Source organism: Diuraphis noxia, unplaced genomic scaffold (assembly GCF_037042655.1).
Source record: "Diuraphis noxia isolate RWA-SAM2 unplaced genomic scaffold, SU_Dnox_SAM2 contig0002, whole genome shotgun sequence".
Classification (NCBI taxonomy): Eukaryota; Metazoa; Arthropoda; class Insecta; order Hemiptera; family Aphididae; genus Diuraphis; species Diuraphis noxia.
In genome coordinates, this window is record NW_028301712.1 from 60,811,097 (window position 1) to 60,834,704 (window position 23,608).

A 23,608-nucleotide genomic window follows, 5' to 3' on the forward strand; every position below is an offset into this window, starting at 1 on the left:
TCATTTTAAAATTCGACCACAGGCACATCATTACTTCCCCGTGTAAATAAAAGACATTATAATATAATATTATAATATAAAAAAATATAAAACAATATAATATTTAAAAATAAATAATAAATTTTAAATATTGTTACTCATAACAATAAGCATCAATAAATCAACTTTTATATTAATAATCTACTCTTAAACAATTAATGAATTAAAATAGAATTATTAATACGTTTATAAGCACATTTTTTTTTTTTATTAATATTTTGACAAAATACAAATAACAATAACAGTAGTTATATCTTATATATAAGTTTCTAGTTGTGATATAACTATATGGTAGTAATCACAATAACTAATTGTTTTTTACCAGGTGTTTATAACTACAATTATATAATAGTTGCCATAATTTTTGTTCCACTATTTTTCCCATTTACATGATGTATTTCAGTGATTAAATATCATATGTGTGAATTTGTAATAGATAATTACAGTATTGAAAATAGTTTCAAGATCTTTAAAAACCTCTAGAAAAAGTTTATAGACAGTAAAATATTTAAAACAATTCTATTATTATTATTTCATACATAAGTTATACAACACGAGTATACATATACCCAATACGAGATACGCTTTACTTATTTCGATCTATGCAGTTATAAGCAGTGACCGTAGCAAATTAAACTCTAATGTCATATTAAGTAATTTAAAAACATCATGATCTAAAACTAATGCTAATAAAATACCCATGGTAATTTATTGTTCAGAAATACAAACTATAATCTCGAATGTGATTACAAATTAAATTATTATGTGAATTATATTTAAACACATTGAATAGATCAATAAATAAAAAAAGAAAAAAAGAAAAAGTACATCATTAAAAAATGAAATGTGGTTGTTTATAAACACACTGTTCGCAATCCATCAATATTATCTTAATAAAAATTATTGATTTATAATATTAACATGGGGACCATAATGCATTGCATCTCCTCCCAGGTTTTTAAAACATTACATAATTATTAAACAAGTAAAATATTTAAAAACTGAGAAATCTTAAATTTATATTCACTTAAAAAAAAATAATTGGACAACTTATATAGGCAATATAGGGAAATATAGGCATACCACACCGTATTAGGGTTGATGTTATAGTGATGGGAATCAATTTGTATCTCTTGGCAAACATCATATTCTGCTATGGCTTCAATTAAGATTCTTAAAGATTGCAGATCGGGTTATCATATATCATGCATTTTCTATAGAATAAATATTTACGATTACCAAAATAGTTACTTAGTTATATAAATATCACTAGATTTCTAAAACAAGGGGTTCAGTGGGAAAATATGTAACAAAAGTAAGCTTATATCAAGTTAAAACACGGTATTTATTCTTTATAAAAAATTATATGAGTTTCATGTACAAAGTATATTACAATGGTTAAATCGAATTAAGGTTTAAGTTACAAGTATACAAATTTACAAAAAAAATATAACTTTTATTCCAGTTAATAACTGTGGCTTCCGTGTCCACCGTACGAGTGTTCTTCGTGGTGGTGTGGCACTTCGTATGGAACAGGGACTTCGACTTTGACTGGAAACTTGACTGGGTACGGTACTGCTTTCTCGACAGTGTACGGCACTGGTTTGTCGACGGGGTACGGCACGTGCTTCTCCACTGTCACCGGATAAGGACGGTCCACTGGAACTTTGACCGGGTAGGGAACGTGCTTTTCCACGGTGTACGGTACGTGTTTCGTTACAGGTACGTGTACGGTGTACGGCTTGTCGACGGGTACTTTGACGGGATAAGGTACGTGCTTGGTGACTTCATATGGGACACGTTTCTCCACGTAAACGGTGTACGGTTTTGGTACGTGGACGGTGTATGGTTTGTCGACGGGTACCTTAACTTCATAAGGCACGTGTTTGTAGACTGTGTACGGTTGGGGTACCTTCACTTTGACTTCGTAAGGAACGGGCTTTTCGACGTGCACGGGATAAGGCTTGGGCACGTGCACCGGGTATGGGCGGTCGACGGGTACTTCAACCTTTACCGGGTACGGTACGTGTTTCTCGACCTCGACCGGGTACGGTTGGGCGACCTCCTTGATGACGGTCTTGGACAGCACTTGTGGTTCGTGATGGAAGTCGTGACCGGTCAGCTCGTGACCGAAAGAGCCGGACGCATATCCATAGCCGGTGTCGAAAATGCCTCTCTTGTCTTGACTTTTGCCGTCATCGGACGCAGCTGCAGGTTTCTTCTCGTCCTGCGTTTTGGTTGCCAGAGCGAAGGCGCACAACCCGACCACGGACGCCACGAACAGTATTCTCTTCATATTGTTATTTGTTTTGAATGAAATAATCAACTGATGTCCGTTCGTCTGCGCGCTTGGTTTTTGTAGTGACCGGCGTGTCTTGCACGGGTAAGTCCAATGCCCCCCCCCCCCCCACTCGCAGTTCAGCCATGGATAGATACACCGCATGCATCTTACTTTCTATTGTTGTCTATATCGTCTACCTACTGTTTATTTTTTACATGATACCATCAATTTTGTACCATTTCATAATATTGTGTGTAAGAAAATTTAAATGAAACATCTATTTGGTTGTCGAAAATATGATACATTTGATTTTAACATCTATTATTATTTTACGATGTAAAAGATAAAAATAGATTTATTTTATCCGTAAATCGTAAAAATAATATGAAGTTATCCATTATAATTATTGCAGTGCGCTAGAAGTTTATATCGATTTATTGCAGATAAATCGTCATTCGCCTGTATAATTTTCAGTTATTAATATATTATACTGAATCATAATAATTCACAACTAACGTTTTTGCGATTTAAAAACATTATTATACTATAATTTTGTAATTATGAAACTCTTATGAAATAATATATTTAAAAAATGTACATTTTACAATATTATCTGTCACGTAACTTATATTTTTGTCGCGATCGACAAGTTTAATTTGTGAAACTTGTGATGTTAAAAATCTATATAGATGTATGATCAATCTCTATGGAAGTTTAAAGCATGAACACTCGTACATATGTAATTATTGTGCCTTACGTAATTAACCATTTGGTTGCTGTTAAAAATAACCATAAGAAAAACGTAGAAGTAGCTGATTTAAAACACCCTAACCCAGTTGGTTGTTTCACAACTAATTGCATGCAATGACAAAAGAAATATTCATCGATAATTAATCACTGTATTTTTACTTCTTAGAAATTTTAAAATAAACCAATGTATATCTAATTTATGTAGGATAATAAAATACTCTATGCTATCCCTTTTTATTGATTAAGCTGGGTTGGTTTCGTTTTTACTAAAATTGTCGTGACGTCAAATGAAGTGGTTGTCTATGTATCAACGAATGTGTGAGGCGCGAAGATAAGGGTAGAAAAATAGTTTCGAATGGCTTAGATAACAAAAAATAATCAGACCCACATAATATGTAACATATTGGTATAATAAGTTTTATACATAACTTTATGACTAGCAAAACATAATACATTATATCTATCACTAATTTCCGTGTTCGTGTTGTTCTAATTGTGGTGGTTTTCCTTCATATTGATACTCTGATGAATAGTATATTTGTCTTCATTATCGTTTTCATTTTCTTTGTAAGGCACTAGCACTTCGACTTTTGCGAGAAATTTGACTGGATAAAGTACTGCTTTCTCGACGGTATATGCGGTATAGATTTGTCGACGGGGTACGGTACGTGTTTCGTTACCGGTATATGTACGGTGTACGGTTTTTCGACGTATACATTTTAACAGTATAAGGAACGTGCTTGGTGACTACTCTTAAAGGATACGCTTTTCCAAGTAAATGGCGACCGGTTTGGGCACGTGAACGGTTTACGGCTTGTCGACCGGATACTTGACTTTGTACGTGCTTGTAAACGGCGTTCGGTTGCGGACTTGCGGCACATTGGCTTTGACCTCATACGAGACGGGCATGCCACGTGCTTTTGATATGGCATAGGCTTGTGTACCGGGTAAGGGCGGTCGACGGGTATCTATATCTATATCTATATTTATATCTACATATATATCTACCGGGTACGGTAAGTTTTTCTCGACCACTAGTGGGTACGGTTGGGCCATCTCCTTGATTGTGGTTTTGGACAATACTTTGCCGTGTCCATGGTGATCACCAGCCGCTTCATATCCATAACCTGTGTCGAAAATACCTTTGAAGTTAAATCCAGAAATTAGATTAAACCATTTTTGGAGGTCTGTGATTACCGCCTACTTGTATTGACACCTGGGATAACTCTAAATAGTGCTCAAAACTATAATTTAAACAAGCGTAGGAAGAAAAAGATTTGGCGGTAAAATCCAAAATGTTTTATAGCGACTAAAATTAAATATTAATATTATTATTATTCAATACCTTCCCACCCATTTGATAATTTAAAATTTTTATCCTAGCCTATCACTTAGCGACTATCGTACCTACCTATAAGCTCTATATACTGAATTAAGTGAAAGACTTACATTATGACTACCATACCTAGTGTAATCATGATTGTTTGTTACTTGTATGTACTCAGAATTATTGCTAATATTTTTATTGATGTGATATAAATCATAAAAGTATTCTATTAATTTTTTTTGTGAAAATAATTTTTAAACCAAAACATAAATGTAGTATTTTTTGTACGGCTAATAGTAAGACATTAATGGCGAATTAGCCTCGTAAACATAATATATTATACCTAATTTGTTCAAACATAGTTTATATAATACTTATACACATAATTTAGGTACACAACAATTTATATACAACGGTCAACGACTATAATCGACTCGTTATTATGTATATATATTATATATACTACGTAATCTCGATTTCATTACAATAAATTATGGTTTTGGAAATTTTCTCTGTTTATTAAGTAGAATTTAAAATCCTCATTGAAATGAAAAGAAAATTTATATTAAGTACAATTTAATCGTTTTTTGTGACAAATATATTATAATTAAAAGTGATCTCAACTGAAGCATAATAGAAACATAAAATATGAAACGCTTGTAACACTGTGTTTATAATAAATATTATTTTTACGAAAAATGTAAAAGAGAAAAAAATAACTATATTTTTATTTATGTCTAATAAAAATAAAATATAGTTAAAAAATCTAGCATTTACCACTATAAAAATAATTATGTACACAAGAATTTTATTGTACGTATATTGTGTATATTTTATGATTTTATATATTTATATTTACATGGGTAATAAATTATACCACTCAACCATTTATTTTACCTAGTACCTAATACCTGAAAATACTGTTTCTTATAGCAAGGTAATTTTATTTATTTTTATTCATAGTTTTATTTCTTATTGAATTAAAAATAATTTTTCGACAAGATAAATCATTTTCACACATAAACATTTTTTCTGGTAATATCTGTTAAAATACAATGGGTAATACATATTTTATATATCTATGGCAGTTGTATGAAATAAAAATACAAAAATATAAATAAGTCTTTATTTAAATTAATTATCTTAATATAGTACAATAATATGTGATACTTGCATTTAACGAACATATCTTAATATTAGGTAAATATATGACTTAGGTTACAATTTATTTAATCAGAAATATAACATGAACATTACGACTAGAAAAATATGACACATTTATCAATGACTGCCATGTTTGTTTTGATCATTGGCATATTGTGATTGTACTTCCTCGTATTTTGTTTCCGGAGAGTATTTTTCATCGTGTTTGTATTCTTTGTATGGCACTGGCACTTCAACTTTGACCGGGACTTTGACCGGGTAGGGCACTGGTTTCTCGACGGTGTACAGTACGGGTTTGTCGACAGGGTATGGTATGAGCTTCTCGACGGTAACCTGGTAAGGACGGTCAACCGGCACGTTGATCGTATAGGGCACTGGCTTCTCGACAGCGTACGGTACGTGTTTCGTTACCGGTACATATACGGTGTACGGTTTGTCGACGGGTACCTTGACGGGATAAGGTACGTGCTTGATGACATCGTATGGGACGCGCTTCTCTACATACACAGCGTACGGTTTAGGCACGTGGACGGTGTATGGTTTGTCGACGGGTACCTTGACTTCATAAGGCACGTGTTTGTAGACTGTGTGCGGTTGGGGTACCTTCACTTTGACTTCGTAAGGAACAGGCTTTTCGACGTGCACGGGATAAGGCTTGGGCACGTGCACCGGGTATGGGCGGTCGACGGGTACTTCAACCTTAACCGGGTACGGTACGTGTTTCTCGACCTCGACCGGGTACGGTTGGGCCACGACCTTGATGATGGTTTTGGACAGCACTTGTTGATAATGGTGCTCTTGGAATATTTGCTGAGTATTGGACGGCTCGTGCTGATCGAAACCCGAACCGTATCCATAGCCGGTGTCGAAGATATTTGCTTCATGCTGGTTTGCTGCGCCCATTGCGGATGCGCACAACCCAATAACGCACGTCATATTGAAAAATGTCTTCATTGTGATTCGATTCAAATGAAATGCATTCGACTGATGTCCGTTGGTCTGCGCACTACGTTTTTGTAGTGACTTGTGTGTCCACCTAGGAAGTCGTGTTTGCCGAACATATCCATCCCCACCACCATGAATCGTATTCTGTCAATGTACTTTCTATCGTGGAAGTGTGGAACATCGTTGTTTACCGTTTTGTTTTTATAATGGACAATTTTATTATTGCCGTTTTTAAGTCACTTTGCTATATTGTACAAGGAAATAAAATAAAACGAGTCTTTTTTTATTGATTGTATAACGTCTTCTTCTTTATATTTACTCACTGATTTAGTTTAGGTAATATTTTATAATATTCCAACTTTGGTTGATCTTTAATGCTATATATTATATTATTATTAAAAATTATTTATTATTTATTAACCTAATTTAGTTAACCAATTAATGAATTCTAACACCAATGACATTCTTATTATGTTGCCCATGAATATTACAATATATTATGCTTACACGTTTCTATATTGCATTTGGTATTATGGTTATAGATTCTATTTAGAATTAATTTACTACTTTAATTTTAATTTTAATATATTCAGTGAAAATCAGTATTCAAATAACTTGATGATTGAATTAATTAGTTTCGACAGCATTTTATTATTTTCTAACGAAAAATAATTAAATACTGTTAATATAATCACAGATTATATAAATAAAAATATAATTATAATATCATATAATCTGTGATATAATGTTTTTAATTTATTTATCATTTAAAGCAGTGGTTCTGAAACTGTGCTCCGCGGAGTTCTAGGGGCTCCATGGCTCCCCGAGAATATCTGTATTAATTAAATAATCTGTATATATTTGTATTTCACAGAAAATAAAAATAAAAAGCAAATTATTTACAATTGACATCATTTTTTATGAATTTTTCTTGTCTCGTATAGACATTTCTGATTTTTGGGCTCCATAATTTTTTTTTAGGAGTATATAAGGGCTCCGCGAACAAAACAGTTTGAGAATCGCTGATATAAAGTATTTATAGTTCATAAAATCATAACAAATAAAAGTTGTAAAATTTTATCTTGTATTGTAAAACTGTTTAAATATTTAAAAAAAATAATTGTTTTAATTTATAATTCAAATTAATGAAATATCAAGTACCTTTTTTTTCCGTGTTATCGAGAACCAGGGAGAGTACTGCTGTTATCATTGCCCCCCCTCTGGAGCATTGCTTCCCCCCTGTAAATATCAAGTACCTATAAACGATAAACATTAAGTGGACGTATGCGTTGCTCTGTTTTAAAAACGTATATACGTTTAAATAAATTGTTTAAACTAAACAAACATATTATAATAAATTGTTGATGACCATAGTTCCTGTTTTATTAAGGATTATCCATTTGTCCTTTATTTCGGCTTTGTGTCCTGTAAAACTTCTCTCAGGACGCTTTTTGTCCCGTAATATCAATCCTGTCCCATATTAATCCCGTTTTTTGCTTTACTTACCTACTGTTAGTTTATAATTTTTGGAATTAATTTATAAAAAATCGTTTTTTACTATATTTTAATATGAAATAATTGAATTAAATAATTATATTTTTGTAAATTTGTTTTTACCATAATTATTGTTGCATCACATTGTTGTTGGTATCCTGCGTCGTGAGTCGTACGTATAATAATATATTTACGATATAATAAATATACCTGATTGAAAATCAAAAATAATAATAATAAATACTTATTATATAGTTTTCTCCTGTATTTTATTTTTTTTTAGTATGGTCACTCATAAAATATGGGTAAACATTTTTTGAAAATAAACTCATTTAATGTATTAATGCATAGTATTGTATTATAAAATATATTAAGTGAATGGATATGCATGTTCACTAAATTCAAGAACACTTGAATACTTGTGCCATGTACCGGGATACTCCTAGTAAACTTATTTTTTCTTCTAAAATTGTATGCCAATAATAATATGAAACCATTTGTATTATATCACATTTTTTTTTAAAAATAACGCATTGTAAATTGTGTGAAATCTGATTTGAGTGTAGTAATACAATACGAAGTCGCAATGTCGATAAAAACAAAGAGTTCTACATTTTCATTGAGTGTATGCACGCTACGTTGAAAACATAAGTTATATTATATAGGTATAGGTACCTACTATGCGTGTATTTGTAACAGTCGCCTACGCTGTAATCATACTGAGCAATACTTAAGTTACGTTTACTTTTCAAGGTTCAAATAGGCGTATGAAGATAACATGGGAGCCATTCTAATAGCATTGGAAAGTATGTAGAGCTCGCCTACCCCCGCCATGGTGGGAGAGATGAAAATGACTTCCATTATGGGTGTTCGGACACTACAAAAACGGATGAATCCAGCAGAATAGCATCAGTCGACCGACCCGATCCAAATTCCAACGACAATATGAAAGGAGTGTTCAACATAGTGTGCGTATTCGGTCTATGTGCCTACGCATTAGCGTCAGAAAATTCTGCTGAAAAATCGGCTGACAAAGCTGCCACTACTGCAGTAACCACCGACGACAGTAAAAGCCAAGGCAAGAGAGGCATTTTCGACACCGGCTATGGATATGCGTCCGGCTCTTTCGGTCACGAGCTGACCGGTCACGACTTCCATCACGAACCACAAGTGCTGTCCAAGACCGTCATCAAAGAGGTCGCCCAACCGTACCCGGTCGAGGTCGAGAAACACGTACCGTACCCGGTAAAGGTTGAAGTACCCGTCGACCGCCCATACCCGGTGCACGTGCCCAAGCCTTATCCCGTGCACGTCGAAAAGCCCGTTCCTTACGAAGTCAAAGTGAAGGTACCCCAACCGTACACAGTCTACAAACACGTGCCTTATGAAGTCAAGGTACCCGTCGACAAACCATACACCGTCCACGTGCCTAAACCGTACACCGTTTACGTGGAGAAACGTGTCCCATATGAAGTCACCAAGCACGTACCTTATCCCGTCAAGGTACCCGTCGACAAACCGTACACCGTGCCCGTGCCCGTCGAGAAGCACGTTCCTTATACCGTGGAAAAGCACGTTCCCTACCCGGTCAAAGTTCCAGTGGACCGTCCTTACCCGGTGACAGTGGAGAAGCACGTGCCGTACCCCGTCGACAAACCAGTGCCGTACACTGTCGAGAAAGCAGTGCCGTACCCAGTCAAGTTTCCAGTCAAAGTCGAAGTCCCTGTGCCATACGAAGTGCCACACCACCACCATTACGATGAACACTCATACAGTGAACACTCGTACGGCGAGCACGGAAGCCACAGTTATTAACAATAAGGTCTCAAGTAATAACGATGATGATTGGAGTTGATATCTTTTAAAATGTAATTAATACTATAAACCAAATGAATTGATTTAACCAATGTACCTGTTCATGTCTACGCGTGTATGTACGTCGTGTATATTAATTTATTATGATGTATATATTTCGTAGAATAAAAACTATTTTTCTTTACCTTATTTGATTTTTCGTTTTAATTATTTTTTTTTACAGTACAATAATCTTATACTGTACCAAGTAAATTATTTTAGCATTAAAAACTGATTTTCCCATATCTAAGTATGTCCATATACATCTCGAACACGTGAGTATTCAATCATGTTTATCAAAATCAAAACGTTTAATAACATATCAAATGTCTCTGAGTGGTGATGTTATCCATGTCATTATGGATTCTATCATTGATTTTATAGTTCTTAATTGCAATGCAAACCTTTGATGGAGAATAATAATAATTTTGTTGAATAATTTTTAAACAGCTCTCAAAAATAAATCATATACGTTACATAAGTTAGAAGTACTATAGAGCAACTTACTAGTCGTATTATTATTATTATTATTATTTTTGAATTTAAAGATGAAACTTGAAGTCGAAAATGGACCCTAAAATCTAGTTGCAGATTATTAGTTATAATATTAATATTATTACGAATGAATATTTTGTCACTAATGCGATCTATAATATCAACTTACTAATACTCGAAGAAGTTATTTTTTAAATTATTATATGCTCACTTGGCGAGTTTCTAATAACGCGACAAACCCGTCTGCAGAATCGTTTCATTTATTATATTTGTCAATTTGTCATTTTGTCATTTTGGTAAACAAATATGATACATTATTATTATAGGCGATTGTAACGTTGTAATATAATATTTGTACTGTTATTATTATGTTATATGTACCTACGGTTTGTTCCTTTTTTTTTATATATGTATTTTTTAAAGAAATTGATGCAGAGATTTTCTTAACAATTAATGGAAAAAAAAATAATAATAATCAATTAAATAAAAAATAAATATAAAATTACATTTAACCAAAAGGAAGTGCGAACTAGATCGTTTCTTCCCTCACTCTATTCGTGTTTTTCTAAATTATATTGTAGCTCATATTCTTATTATGCTTTTGTGTATAGATTGTATATTCTCTAATAAAAATTTAAAAAAAAAGATATAAATTGTTTATAACACTCGCGTAACAATTTCTATCCAGCCGGTTTTTCGCATTTATATAAAATTGGATATACAAAGGCAAATGTCACGTACCAATGTGAAAACCATTCGTCTCACAAGACGTGTCATCCGGGACAAAAAAAAAAAAAAAAAAATATAATAATAACTAAAGAAGACATTTCTCCCATAACACTCGAAACTTGTCGGTATTAGTAGCGTACAATTTACAAAAGCTGTGGTGACTGTTTATTCCATAAACGATGGCTCGCTAGAAACTGTACCTACAGAATAAGCCATGTAGCGTATGCATTTCACGATAATAATAATAATAATATATTATTGGATGTTATAATCATGTATAATTCTGTTTTATTATAGTGCAGAACGTACGATGATGGTATATCATTTATTACCGCACGTATGTCGCAATGCGTATAATATATAATATAATATAATAATAATTAGTAATTACCGAACGAATTAATCCGGTCGTTTCGACATTTTTTCTCGACGACGTACACAATACATAGGCAGGTACAGTAAGTACACACTCATAATAATATAATTGTAATAGTACATTATAATACCCACTGATGCAGCAGCATAATACTATATTACACATCTATATAACGCCACCGCGTCCGCTGATAATCTCACGAGCACTGCACCGTGGTTATATAATTTCGCTGAGTTTAAGCTGTGTATACGAAATAATACTAATCTATACGCGAGCAAGTGTACGTGTGTGTGAAATAAAAAGGCGGAATATATAATAATATACGGTTGACGACTTGGCAGTAGGCAGATAGATACTTACATGGGTATTATTATATGCATACACCGCGTGGTATGTTCACTCTATATGTGCACCGGTGCAACGGCAGTGGAGCAGTGACCGCTGTTGACCGGTTCCACTCTACTTGGCGCGCGCGATGCCACGATAAACTTTAGTTCTTTACCGCTTTCGGAGAGTCCCGCAGTCGCGCGCATAAGACGTACGACATAAGAACCATACGACGTGGGTATAACTACAACTACTGCAACAGCGGATAATGCATAACGAATAATGGAAAATATACAGCGTACTTTAGCGAGGATATTCAAACGATTAACATCCGATTCCAAATGATTATTCATAGCTTTCAGATTTTGAGTAGTATATTATGCACAAGACGTACAATGCCTCATGTTATAGATGTATGGATCGTAAGGTACATTGGTTTTGGTAAAATATTAATATTTCAAGTTTACATTATATTATTAGACATTTATGACATCTAGTAGGTACCTTCATTATGATTGAAAATTTGTAAAAACTTATTTTCAAGTTACAAAATTATTTCAACGTGTTGAAAAAATTAATTATAATTTTTTAATTAATCAATTTTCAATTGTTTTGTTATTTGCTTAAAAAAAATTAGAAGGAAAATCAGTTTTGTCGCCTATTTTTAGAATTTTAATTCATTTCACTTCAACGTGACTAAAGTACATACATACAACTTATCTATACGCAACGAAATAGAATTTTATATATTTTACTTATTTTATGATGCGCAAATTTTTTCGTTATTTTTGGTAGTTCCCTACTGGTATGTTTACAACTTTTTAAGTCCATATACTTCGGGCTAGTAGGGTAGGAATATGAAATCAACGTACGATGTTCACTCAATTATACCCATGTGACCGGACATAACTGGACCACATCCAGGGTATAGGTAAATAGAATTCTGTAATCCCCTCTTGCCAAAGCAACTCTGTGGAAATTCTTTAGGTGAAAACTTGAAATATTCGTAAAGGGTTCTCGGTCTTTACTAAATAGTGACGTGCAGTATTATATACTTACGCATGCAGACAACCACGAGGGTCCATTGTATGTGTCTAAAGGCCTTGATGGTCAATTTACATATTTATATACACATAGTTTGTACATATGTGTTTTGTAAATAACAGATATAAAATATAGTTTTGTACCTCTAGATGACCAAACGAAATTAGATCACGACTGACTACCAAAACTTCATAAATATATGACTATTAATATTATAATAAGTCAAATACTTGAACACATTTTATCGATATTTATTGTTTTAAACCTGCGATACTTATTTTTTTATATGGAATACTATACGCTATTACACAAGCAGTATTAATAGTATTACGGGCTGCCGCGTGCCGTTACTTCAATAATTACATTTAAGCCACATTTTGGCAGTCAAGACATTTTAGAGCAGGAGGAGTCAATCAAAAAATGACGTATAATTAATGTATATCGCAGTAAAATAAAAAGATGCACCTGGGATGATAAAAAAAATAATGACAAGAAGTTTGTAAAATTAACTTTGAACAAAATAGATGAATACTTTTTATTAATTATTATTATTTAAGATTATATCCGTTATCATAACAGAAGTTAAAACATTTAAGATTTAAACAATTGTTTACCTTTTAAAATGTGTATAAAAAATGTTAATTTTTTTGTTAATATCAGCTGACGAGAACTGATTTATTTGTTTTTATTATAGATTTGAGTAGATTTGTTGAACCGATTAAAATTTTTTAGAAAATTTAAACACAAAAATTAATTTTTTCCAGTAATATTGTTATATTGTATAGTAAGTACATGCTAGTCGTCTCATTCGAAAATGCAAATACGAATTCATGTAGGTTTTTGTTGTGTGCTTTTGTGTATTATTGTACTCGAAAACATGACATAATCGAATATTATAAGCTGTCATCGATGTTATTATTATATTATGATCAACTCTATGGAATGACGAAGGATAAATAATTAATATACAAGCGAGACAGCAGCAGACCTAGACTTGTGGCGTGTGGTAGTAGACGAGACGCGTCCGAACATCAAGAATCTGAATTTACAATATAATATTATTAAATAATAAATTATTATGCTTGCTATCGTGTCGCGCGCGCGCGAATTAAATTGCGAAAGAAAAAAAAAATATCTAAAAAATTATAAATTCTTCGCCCGCGTTTACAGTGGATAGTCAAGTATGTTTCATGGGCTCAGCGACCGCGTCCGAACGCCGTCGCAAAGTCTTGTAGTGCGTGCCAGAGATTTCAGACGAGATAATTATTATTATTATTTCGTTTTTAACAAGAATTTATTATAAATATGAGCAAATGTCATAATTATAATCAACATATATATATATATATATATCAACAAAATATCGTCTATAGGTATAGTTTAATTTCAGACGATGTGAATTTCCTTCCAGACACGGACAACTTGTGGAATTTTTGCAACCAGCACATCCGACATGAAAAGTTTTGTCTCGTAGTATCGACATTTCGGTCGGGTCGTTATCATGAAAACAAAACGAAAAGCCACGAAATACGACGAAATCCGAGATACACTAAGTTTACTCTCGTAAAGTACCCAGCCGAAAACATTCCATCAAATTGTATAGACTTGGAATTGTTGGATATAATTAGAAATTTGTTGGAAGTTGATTGATTATGTTCGAAAAAATGTTGAAATGCTAAAATCTATAAAACTTTGAAATACTTGGTGGAAAATATTTAGTTATGATCAAATAATACTACACAATTAAACTAAAGCCTAAATACTCTATTCAACAATACGAATATTCAGCGTTTTTAGGCTTTATTGTAGACTTATCTGGGCAATAAAAATAGTCTACAATACAAACAAAATGTGACAATGAAATTTGAAACCACGAGTCGTGATTAAATAAAATAAGTGAACTCCCGGCACCTTTTTTAAACGATTCCACAGTTAATCTATATCTGAGTTAATCGAAAGGAAAAAATACAGTTCTTATAACATGTTAATATCATTCAACATGTTTTATATAGGTACTTCATACTTATATAGTATATGTATTACGAATTTAATAATTAATAATACATAAAATAGTACCTAATCTAAATATGTTATTGCAGTTATTATATTTTAAAGCCATTTAAACGCCGTAAACACTTAACATTTATGAACTGCAGTGTTGTTTAAATGTAATTCATTGTATTTTTTAATTTATGAACATGATTTATAGTCATATTTAAACAATTATCTGTGCTTCATAAGGCTTAAAAAATCTTTGCTCGATAATAAAGTAATAGTTTATCGTATCACTAGTATGACAAAAATGAATAATTTATGGAGTTTTTTGATGTATTAAAATCAAATTTTACATTAGTATTTAGTAATATTCTTTTGTAATCGCTTTGCTATAATTAAATTATGATAAAAAGCAAATTAAAAAAAAAAAATTACTCATAGGTATATGAGTATTTAAAGTTTTAAAATGTGGAGTGAAGTGAGACAAAAGTGACTTGCAAAATGATAATCCAATACTTCACTACTCATCTAACCTTTAAATATTAAAATTATTAATTAATTAGGCAGAATTATTTTCAATAACGTTAGTGCTTTCTAAAATAATATGAAGGTATGTTATGTAAAATGGATCATTCCGTATATTAAAATAATATACAGTCTATAGTTACAAAAATATCGAATTTAACTGTTATATAAATAATTAACAATATCGTATTAAAATAATTTCATGATAATATCATCTAAGGTCACTTTTTAACCACAGCGTTACAACAAAGCCCGTCCAGGTGATTTAAAAAGCAGTAATAAAATATAAATCCACGCAATAACCATCAGCGCGTTGTATTATTATATACCCAGCTGCATGTATATAATGTTGTGTCTTGACGATTTTATAATCGCATAAGATATCGTATTTTATAACAATAATAATAATAATATTATATATTATTATTATTATTGTACTTATATGTATAAGAAATATTATAACCGTGACTTGGCCAAGAGATGCATAAGAAAACCTGTCCTTCTCTAGGTTACTGACCGACTTTACTCCTAAATCACTGGAGAATGAATAATAAAAAAAGTAAACGTGATATCGCTTTTCTTTGAACGTAATATCGTTCTCGTTTACTCGATTTATTATATCGTTATAATCGTATTTATCGTTTATTATATAAAATGAAAAATAATAATAATTTTGTAACTTTTTCATCGTATTAATATTTAATTCCAAACTTTAAAGGACAATGAGATAATTACAAATTTGATAAAATAAACGATATTTTTTATGTTTGAAGTACTTGAAAAAATATTATTAAAAAAAATATATATATAAGAAAAAAGAAAATTTAATGGAGAAATGACCCTGAATGTCGTAAGAATTAAAACAGATTTAACTTAGTTATAACAATAGGTAGGTATAGATTGTAGGTATTGCTAAAATGGAGAGAACTAGTTAAAATGTAAACAAAACTATATTCAGATAATATTTCGATAATCCCAACACTAAAATAAAAAATATAAAAATGATTTTGTGAATTGTATACACACATCACACTCGTATTTTACAAGACATTATCTTCCAGATAACAATTTGGTTGATCGTTTTCAATTCACAGATTTTGACAATTTAAATGAGTACCTACCTAATTAATTTTTAGTACGGTCTGAAGAACGCACATGATACATTGATATACCAATTAATAGCTTATTAAGAGTACCTACCTAACTATAATATTTTAGGTTCAAAAGGATTCATATTTAAAATTTATTGCATTAAAAAATAAAAAAATAAAAAATATTTTGTATTTATTTCTTTTGTACGTACCTATTAACTACTAATTACTACGAGTATAACAGTCAAATTAATATAACTAGATAATTACATATTATCTCAATAACTTTTTATTTACCAAACAATTTATAATTTAATTATATTTGTTGAGAAATTAAATAAAATTACTGATAAACTAACTTAGATGATGACATTTTATTTTAACTTATCTTATTTTTTTATAACAATAGCTATGCGCAGACTGAATTTAACAAAACCATTCGTCATCAACGCTTATGAATAATACGTAACACTGTACTATAATATTAATGCTTGTAGTAAATTTAACGATTTACGAATACCTACGTTTATAGTTAATTGTAACTTGGTAAGTACTTAATAAAACTAATTTTAAAATGAATTTAATCATTTATTCAACTACATTAACTCACTGTAGGTGTACAAATTAATTTTGAAAATATTTTATGATTTTTTACAACTGTGTCTCTTCAGCATATTATACCTCTACAGAAACTTCATAATAATATATATTATTTGTATTTACCTAATACCTAGTAGTTGTATTTATTTTGCGAATATCTTGAAATACGTATCATCATCACATCACTACATATCATATTTAATATCTATGATTAATGTAATATCATTATGTTATTAATATTATGCGCACTTTGGATGGTTTATTTTGATTTTGCATCGTCATATATAATATTATGATGTGTGTAGGTACCTATAAACACTGCAGCAGATGTCCGTTGGATTGATGTGTTAACATACGTATAACGAAATTACACGAGTTACGAACAAATGAATCGTAACTGTATCGCGTTTCGAGAAAGTAGACTTGACCGGGAGCCTCCGTGCAAAGCACAAACCCGCAGTATGCTGGGAGAGGGGAGGTCCCCAAACGTGGCCTCCACCCTCGTGGCGTGACCGAATGGTACAAAACGGATGGACCCGAGTCGTCAGCAGTCAGTGTTGGACCGAGCCGGAGCCGGAGCGAGCAGCACACGACAATATTATAACATCATACGCATATATATATAGGATTTAACATATCATTTATATACAGAGCGTGCTCGCCATCACGATGAGAGGTCTCCTGTATACAGTATGCGCGTTTGGGCTGTGCGCTTATGCGCTGGGCAAGGACGAAGCTGCCGTCAACAAGGATGCGCCGGTGGATGGTGACAAGAATTCGTCCGCGGACAAGACCCAGGACAAGAGGAGCCTGTACGACACAGGTTACGGTTACGGTTCCGGTTCGAGTTATGGATACGACGTAGGCGTCGGCGGTGATGATTACCACGGTCATGGTCACGTGCTGTCCAAGACCATCATCAAAGAGGTGGCACACCCATACCCCGTGCCCGTCGAAAAGCACGTGCCATACCCAGTCAAGGTGGCCGTACCCGTGGACCGCCCGTACCCAGTGCACGTACCCAAACCGTACCCAGTGCACGTGGAGAAACCCGTGCCGTACCCCGTCAAAGTTTCCGTGCCACAGCCGTACCCAGTGATCAAGGAGATCCCAGTACCAGTCAAGGTGCCCGTTGACCGCCCATACCCCGTGCACGTGCCCAAGCCGTACCCAGTGTACGTCGAGAAGCACGTCCCATACCCGGTGGAGAAACACGTGCCGTACCCAGTCAAAGTCCCAGTGGACCGTCCTTACCCCGTGCACGTTCCCGTAGAGAAACACGTCCCGTACCCGGTTGAGAAGCATGTGCCTTACCCAGTCAAGGTTCCGGTTGACCGTCCATACCCGGTCACAGTCGAGAAGCACATTCCGTATCCAGTCGAGAAGCCCGTCCCATACCCAGTCGAGAAGCTCGTCGCGTATCCGGTCAAAGTTCCTGTAAAAGTCGAAGTTCCGGTACCGTACCCGGTTAAGAGCCACGACCACCACTACAGTCATCACGACGAACACCACCACAGCAGCTACTAACTGAACAGACACGGCATTACAACGCATTTTTCGCATCAAAATGGTTTTCACAAACCGCAATATGGTTACCACTAATTTGTTAAGTACTTTTATTATTATTTTTTTTTTTTTTTTTTGTTTTTACTCTGTAAATATTATAATATAATATTTATATTTCCTATACTACTATCTTTAAACGAAATAATTTTAATTATATAACGGAATTAAAAATATTTTCTCTCGACTTTGATTGTTACCGACTTAGATCTTTTTTTTACGACCTTAAATTAACTTTTATTTTGTATATATTAAACTTTTACCTCTCCAAACCCTCCCCTCCTATACTATAATGAACCATTTTCCTCCTTGGAACGAAAAAAAAAGCTCTACAAAAGAAACTGTCGAGGGACAAAATTATATGAGATGATGTATATAATGCAGTATGAATAAAGTTTATTTTTCTTTGACATTTTGTTTTGTTCTTTCTAGACAATATTTATAAACACGATTTAAAAAAAAAAAAAAAAACAAAACAAATAAATAAAAACCGTCGACCAACAGTTTGGAAAAGTTTAAGCGATTTCGATCGAGGATAATTTGCTTTACCGCCGTGCTCGACTACATACGGTTGATTTATATTAATACGAGTAGAATATCGCAGGCATATACGTATAGGTAGGTACTGTATGTTTAAAAAATCATCATATAAATGACATGACAATTTATAATAGTATATTGTTTTATTATCGCTGCTAACGTCCAATTCACTAGCGCCACATGTCACAGCGTGGCTGTAGTTATATTAACGTCCTCCGATCGACGATGACGACAATGATAATAATAATAATAATAATATTGTTTCTGTCGTTAAATAATTAATAATTATTCGCAAAAATCGGTTCGAACGAACAATAGGTGCTCGTATGCTGGCAAACTAAGTGCAATATTACAATATATAATTATTATTTTAAATTATTATTGCTGTAATAAATCGGTCACAAATTATAATGATATTATTTCCCGGGAAATGTGTTTTTCACACCCGTGTGCGTGGGTGTGCGAATTATTTAAATGTCCCAAACCTCGCCGACTGCGATGCACTTTCGAAACCGTAATCGTGATTGCGCAACGCCCTCGTGGTGGAAAATCCGATTATTGCGATATGATGATGATATTCACACATTTGCAATAGGTAGGTAATAATTGAAATCGTGTGAAACACGCGCGTCCCACGTGTGCGGCCACCCCTGCAAACGTGATGTTTATGACATTATAATAATATGCGCTACACGTTCCGTTTAAAACGAGGTAATATTATTATTTTGTCCATTCTCTTATCGTAATTTTTTCCACGCCAAAACGGCACGACAATAATATAAATAATATTATAAAACGGACCTATTGGACGTACCTATTTTTCGGGCATTGTTATAAATCCTAGTTGTATTTTATTTTAGTGTGTTTACTTTTTATATTCATCCTCGTCGATGTATTCTACGCGACTATGCGTGACCTAAAAAGTCCTATTATGAGTAATGTTTTATTTTACTTTACTTTTTCAACGGTCGACATTATGCTCTAAACTTTGCGAACATGATAAATAAAGATTATAACGAACAGTCCTAACCATATTATTTTATTAACCAACTGCAGTGTTGACTACGTCACAGAATATTATCACACTTGGCACTCGTTTAGGTCAATCTATACAAATATTAATAGAAATTTCGACAGTTCGGCAATTTGTCCCATGACTGAATCGTAGTTTGTCGATTAGTCGATTACGATTTCAACAAATCAACCAAAAACCGATCGTTTCATATTTAGTGGACATGAGGATGAAGATAACTGCATACTTAAAGAATTAAATTTTTACGTTCCCTCACTATTCGCAGCTGAAAACGTATCAAAATCTTTAAATATAACCCAATAGATTATTATTAATATTTTATATTTATAATATTATGTTATTATGTCATTAGACGCCGCGCAACGATCGATTCAGGAAGACAATAATATTATAATTATTGGCGAGAGTCGGACTTGTATATTATGTTAGTGTGGCCATAGCCTCAGGTTGGTTCGAGTTTTATATTATTTTTTTATTTTCTCGCCGACAAGATTGCGTAGCTCGCTCGCGCGTGCTAACTTAATTTACATAACACAATCGGGTATACGAGTATTTTAGTGTTATATCGCACACCGGACCCGGATTAGGTCGCGTCTTGTTTTTATGGTATTTCGTGTGTATATCGTAATATGCGTACCTATTTTACGTCATGTTTCGCTGCGATGGGTGTCCGAGACCTGATCTATTGTAAGGACTACGTTATGCTAGTTTAATTCGAGTCCGGTTTAAGATGTTGACCACCAACAGGAGGCCATGCTTCTGGGCACAAGACTTAGAATTTTTAGGGGCCTCTAATTTTCCATAGTACTTATATAATTTTGTATTTATTACTAATCTATTAATATTGTGAGTAAAATAAAATGCATATTAGGATTTTGGAAATAAAAAACTTGATGCTTCTAAATTTAGACGATATGAAACAATAAAAATTTGTTTTACCAAAATTTAAGACAAAATGTTTTTTGAATATATATATTATTCATATATTAATGCATTTGAATGCATTATAAAAATAAAAATACAATTTTAAAACATTTTTCTATTTCACAAAAAAATTTGACCCTGGGCCTGAGTCCTGATTTGTTCATTAGATATTAGGAAATTTTACCTCTGTAAGCTTAAAACAAGATAATATAAGTATAGAAAAAACTATTAGTAATGTAGAAAATATATGCGTTATATTTTGTTATGATAATCCATGTATATAAAAGCATATACGGTCACAGTGATGTCAAAGTAATATTCTTGTACAATAAAATACGCCCAAAACATCGTAATGACCGTTCGTGTGGCGTAGACGAATTGTGGAGACGTGTAATATATAATAATATAATATCCGCGGGCAATTGGAGCGGCTCAATTATTATTATTATTACTTATTAGGGTCAAGACGTGAGTTTTTGCGTGCAACTCACCGCAAAGTTGTGCAATGGTCCATCCGGATTTTTTTTATATCGGCGATCTAAGACGTATCAACAATTACAATTATACTGCCACAGCAAAGCGTGATTTACACTGACAGGCGACGTAAATTTATTAAAACTTTTAATTCTTGTTTTCCTAATGTACAGGTTATACGTGCAGCTCATCCAAAGCTATTAATATGAAATGTGTGCACAATAAAACAATAAAAACACAATATCATAACAGCAGCTCATTTCCAAAAACATAGAAGGAAAAGTATTAATTTAACTATATTTTTTTAAATTTAGAACTTATACAATCTATACATATAACAAAGTACAACAACCATAATGGATTATTTTTCCTGCATTATTATATAAAATGTAGCGGTTTGAACGACTCGAGGGAACAACTAAACAGTGAAAGCATTTCGGCTATTCAACTATACATTATAATATTGTAAACGACTCTGACATCGTCCAACTACAAAAACAAAAACAAGAACTTCTAATTAACGGAATTTGACTGTTTTTAAGTTTTTAAGGTATTAACACGCAACTCAAATTATATTATGATCTTTTTTCATTTTACTAAAATAATATGTACTTTATAAAGCACTATACATTGTTTTATATATAGTTATAATTATTTGTATTAAGTATGTAATTTTATGTTTATCATGTTATTATTGTTAAATTCTAACGTTTAAATATTTCTGTACTCGAGAATTCCAGACGCTTACTTAATAAATAAATAAATAATTAGATTGTAAGTACGATGATCAATAGCGTATACAAAATAAATAATTGCACAATCGGAGAAAAACTAAGATACAACGAAAAAGCGTATAAAATATAAATTATTTTAGGACTGCAAATGTCGGGGACATTTTTCTGGGCTTTTTTTTAGCCTGTCATTATTATAATATTTTGGTGTACTATTAATTAGGTATATTTATTTTGACTATATTATAATATATCATATATTAATATTATTGTTAATACTTTTTTTCTGTTCCAGAAATATTTTACAAACTCTAATAATATGATATTCCACACTATGTGTGCTATTAAGTTTCATATAATTAACAAAATCCCAAGCGAAGGTAATGACCTCCCCACCCTGACAGGAGTCCTTGGGGGACGATTTTTTCGTCTATACGCAAAAATGAGTAGTGAACGATCCACGAATTCCACGATTTGAAAAAAAAATCTTTTACAGGACAAATCACTACAACATTCTCAAGTCACGAATTCCTCCGACCTTATTTGTTATTTCTCGTAATTAAGATGTCTGTAGATTCCGCTCTTTGTAAACCACTATCCAGTCTACAGGTGTGGGCCCATATTATAGTTTGTATGTATTCCACCTAATCTTATACTTACCTGGCATACTTCCTATTAAATATAATGTTTTGTTTTCAGTGGAATTTCTAAGCAATTTCGTTATTATTTTTGGTATTAACATTAATTTAATCATATAATAATAATATATATATATATTTAATACCTAATGTCACGAAATTAAAATATTCAAACAAAGAAAAGTTTTTGTTTAATAATTATAATCATTTTTGTAGGAAAAATTCTCTGCTTGCTATAATGAAACGCTCTACTTTATAATATTATTATTGTAAGCCTCGCTTAGTAGGTACCTGTGCATAAACTACCAAATATACTACGCGCTATTTCATTGTTGTTGGTTTTTTATTTTATTTTTTTTTTTTGTACGATGAAATGTAATAAATTAACTCTATTTATATTCAACCAGAAATTTACTCTCATTAAAAAAATGCTAACTAATATTAGAGCTTAAATTTAAATTGTGTACTTTATGTTTTGTTTGAATTCATCAAAATAAATTATTCTTGAAAAAAATCAAATATAAACCTCAAATAAAGATTTGAATAGTTTGAAGACTCAATGAAAATAACAAAACAAATTTTTAATATAATATGGAAATAATGTTTTATACTATATTAATGTGTCAACGCCTCATAATCATTATTACAATAACAAAAAATATAGCACAG

General features: G+C 32.4%; 4 protein-coding genes and 1 pseudogene across 4 annotated transcripts; 2 read left to right on the top strand and 3 right to left on the bottom strand.

The window, feature by feature from the left end:
• Nucleotides 1–1,360: 1,360 nt before the first annotated feature.
• Nucleotides 1,361–2,378, bottom strand: LOC107163915 (uncharacterized). Its single transcript, XM_015511548.2, has one exon. The coding sequence runs from the start codon at nucleotides 2,333–2,335 to the stop codon at nucleotides 1,505–1,507; it is 831 nt and encodes a 276-aa protein (XP_015367034.2). The 5' UTR covers nucleotides 2,336–2,378; the 3' UTR covers nucleotides 1,361–1,504.
• Nucleotides 2,379–3,536: 1,158 nt separating this feature from the next.
• LOC107172085 (uncharacterized) lies at nucleotides 3,537–4,548 on the bottom strand (annotated as a pseudogene).
• Nucleotides 4,549–5,509: 961 nt separating this feature from the next.
• LOC149058745 (uncharacterized) lies at nucleotides 5,510–6,576 on the bottom strand. Its single transcript, XM_089220548.1, has one exon. It carries the CDS (start codon nucleotides 6,513–6,515, stop codon nucleotides 5,679–5,681), a length of 837 nt encoding a protein of 278 aa, XP_089076674.1. The 5' UTR covers nucleotides 6,516–6,576; the 3' UTR covers nucleotides 5,510–5,678.
• A 2,316-nt stretch (nucleotides 6,577–8,892) lies between these two features.
• On the top strand, nucleotides 8,893–10,004 carry LOC107172086 (uncharacterized). The gene has a single exon (XM_015522361.2). The coding sequence runs from the start codon at nucleotides 8,946–8,948 to the stop codon at nucleotides 9,813–9,815; it is 870 nt and encodes a 289-aa protein (XP_015377847.2). The 5' UTR covers nucleotides 8,893–8,945; the 3' UTR covers nucleotides 9,816–10,004.
• A 7,570-nt stretch (nucleotides 10,005–17,574) lies between these two features.
• Nucleotides 17,575–19,009, top strand: LOC107163929 (uncharacterized). Its single transcript, XM_015511569.2, has one exon. The coding sequence runs from the start codon at nucleotides 17,706–17,708 to the stop codon at nucleotides 18,561–18,563; it is 858 nt and encodes a 285-aa protein (XP_015367055.2). The 5' UTR covers nucleotides 17,575–17,705; the 3' UTR covers nucleotides 18,564–19,009.
• Nucleotides 19,010–23,608: the final 4,599 nt, after the last annotated feature.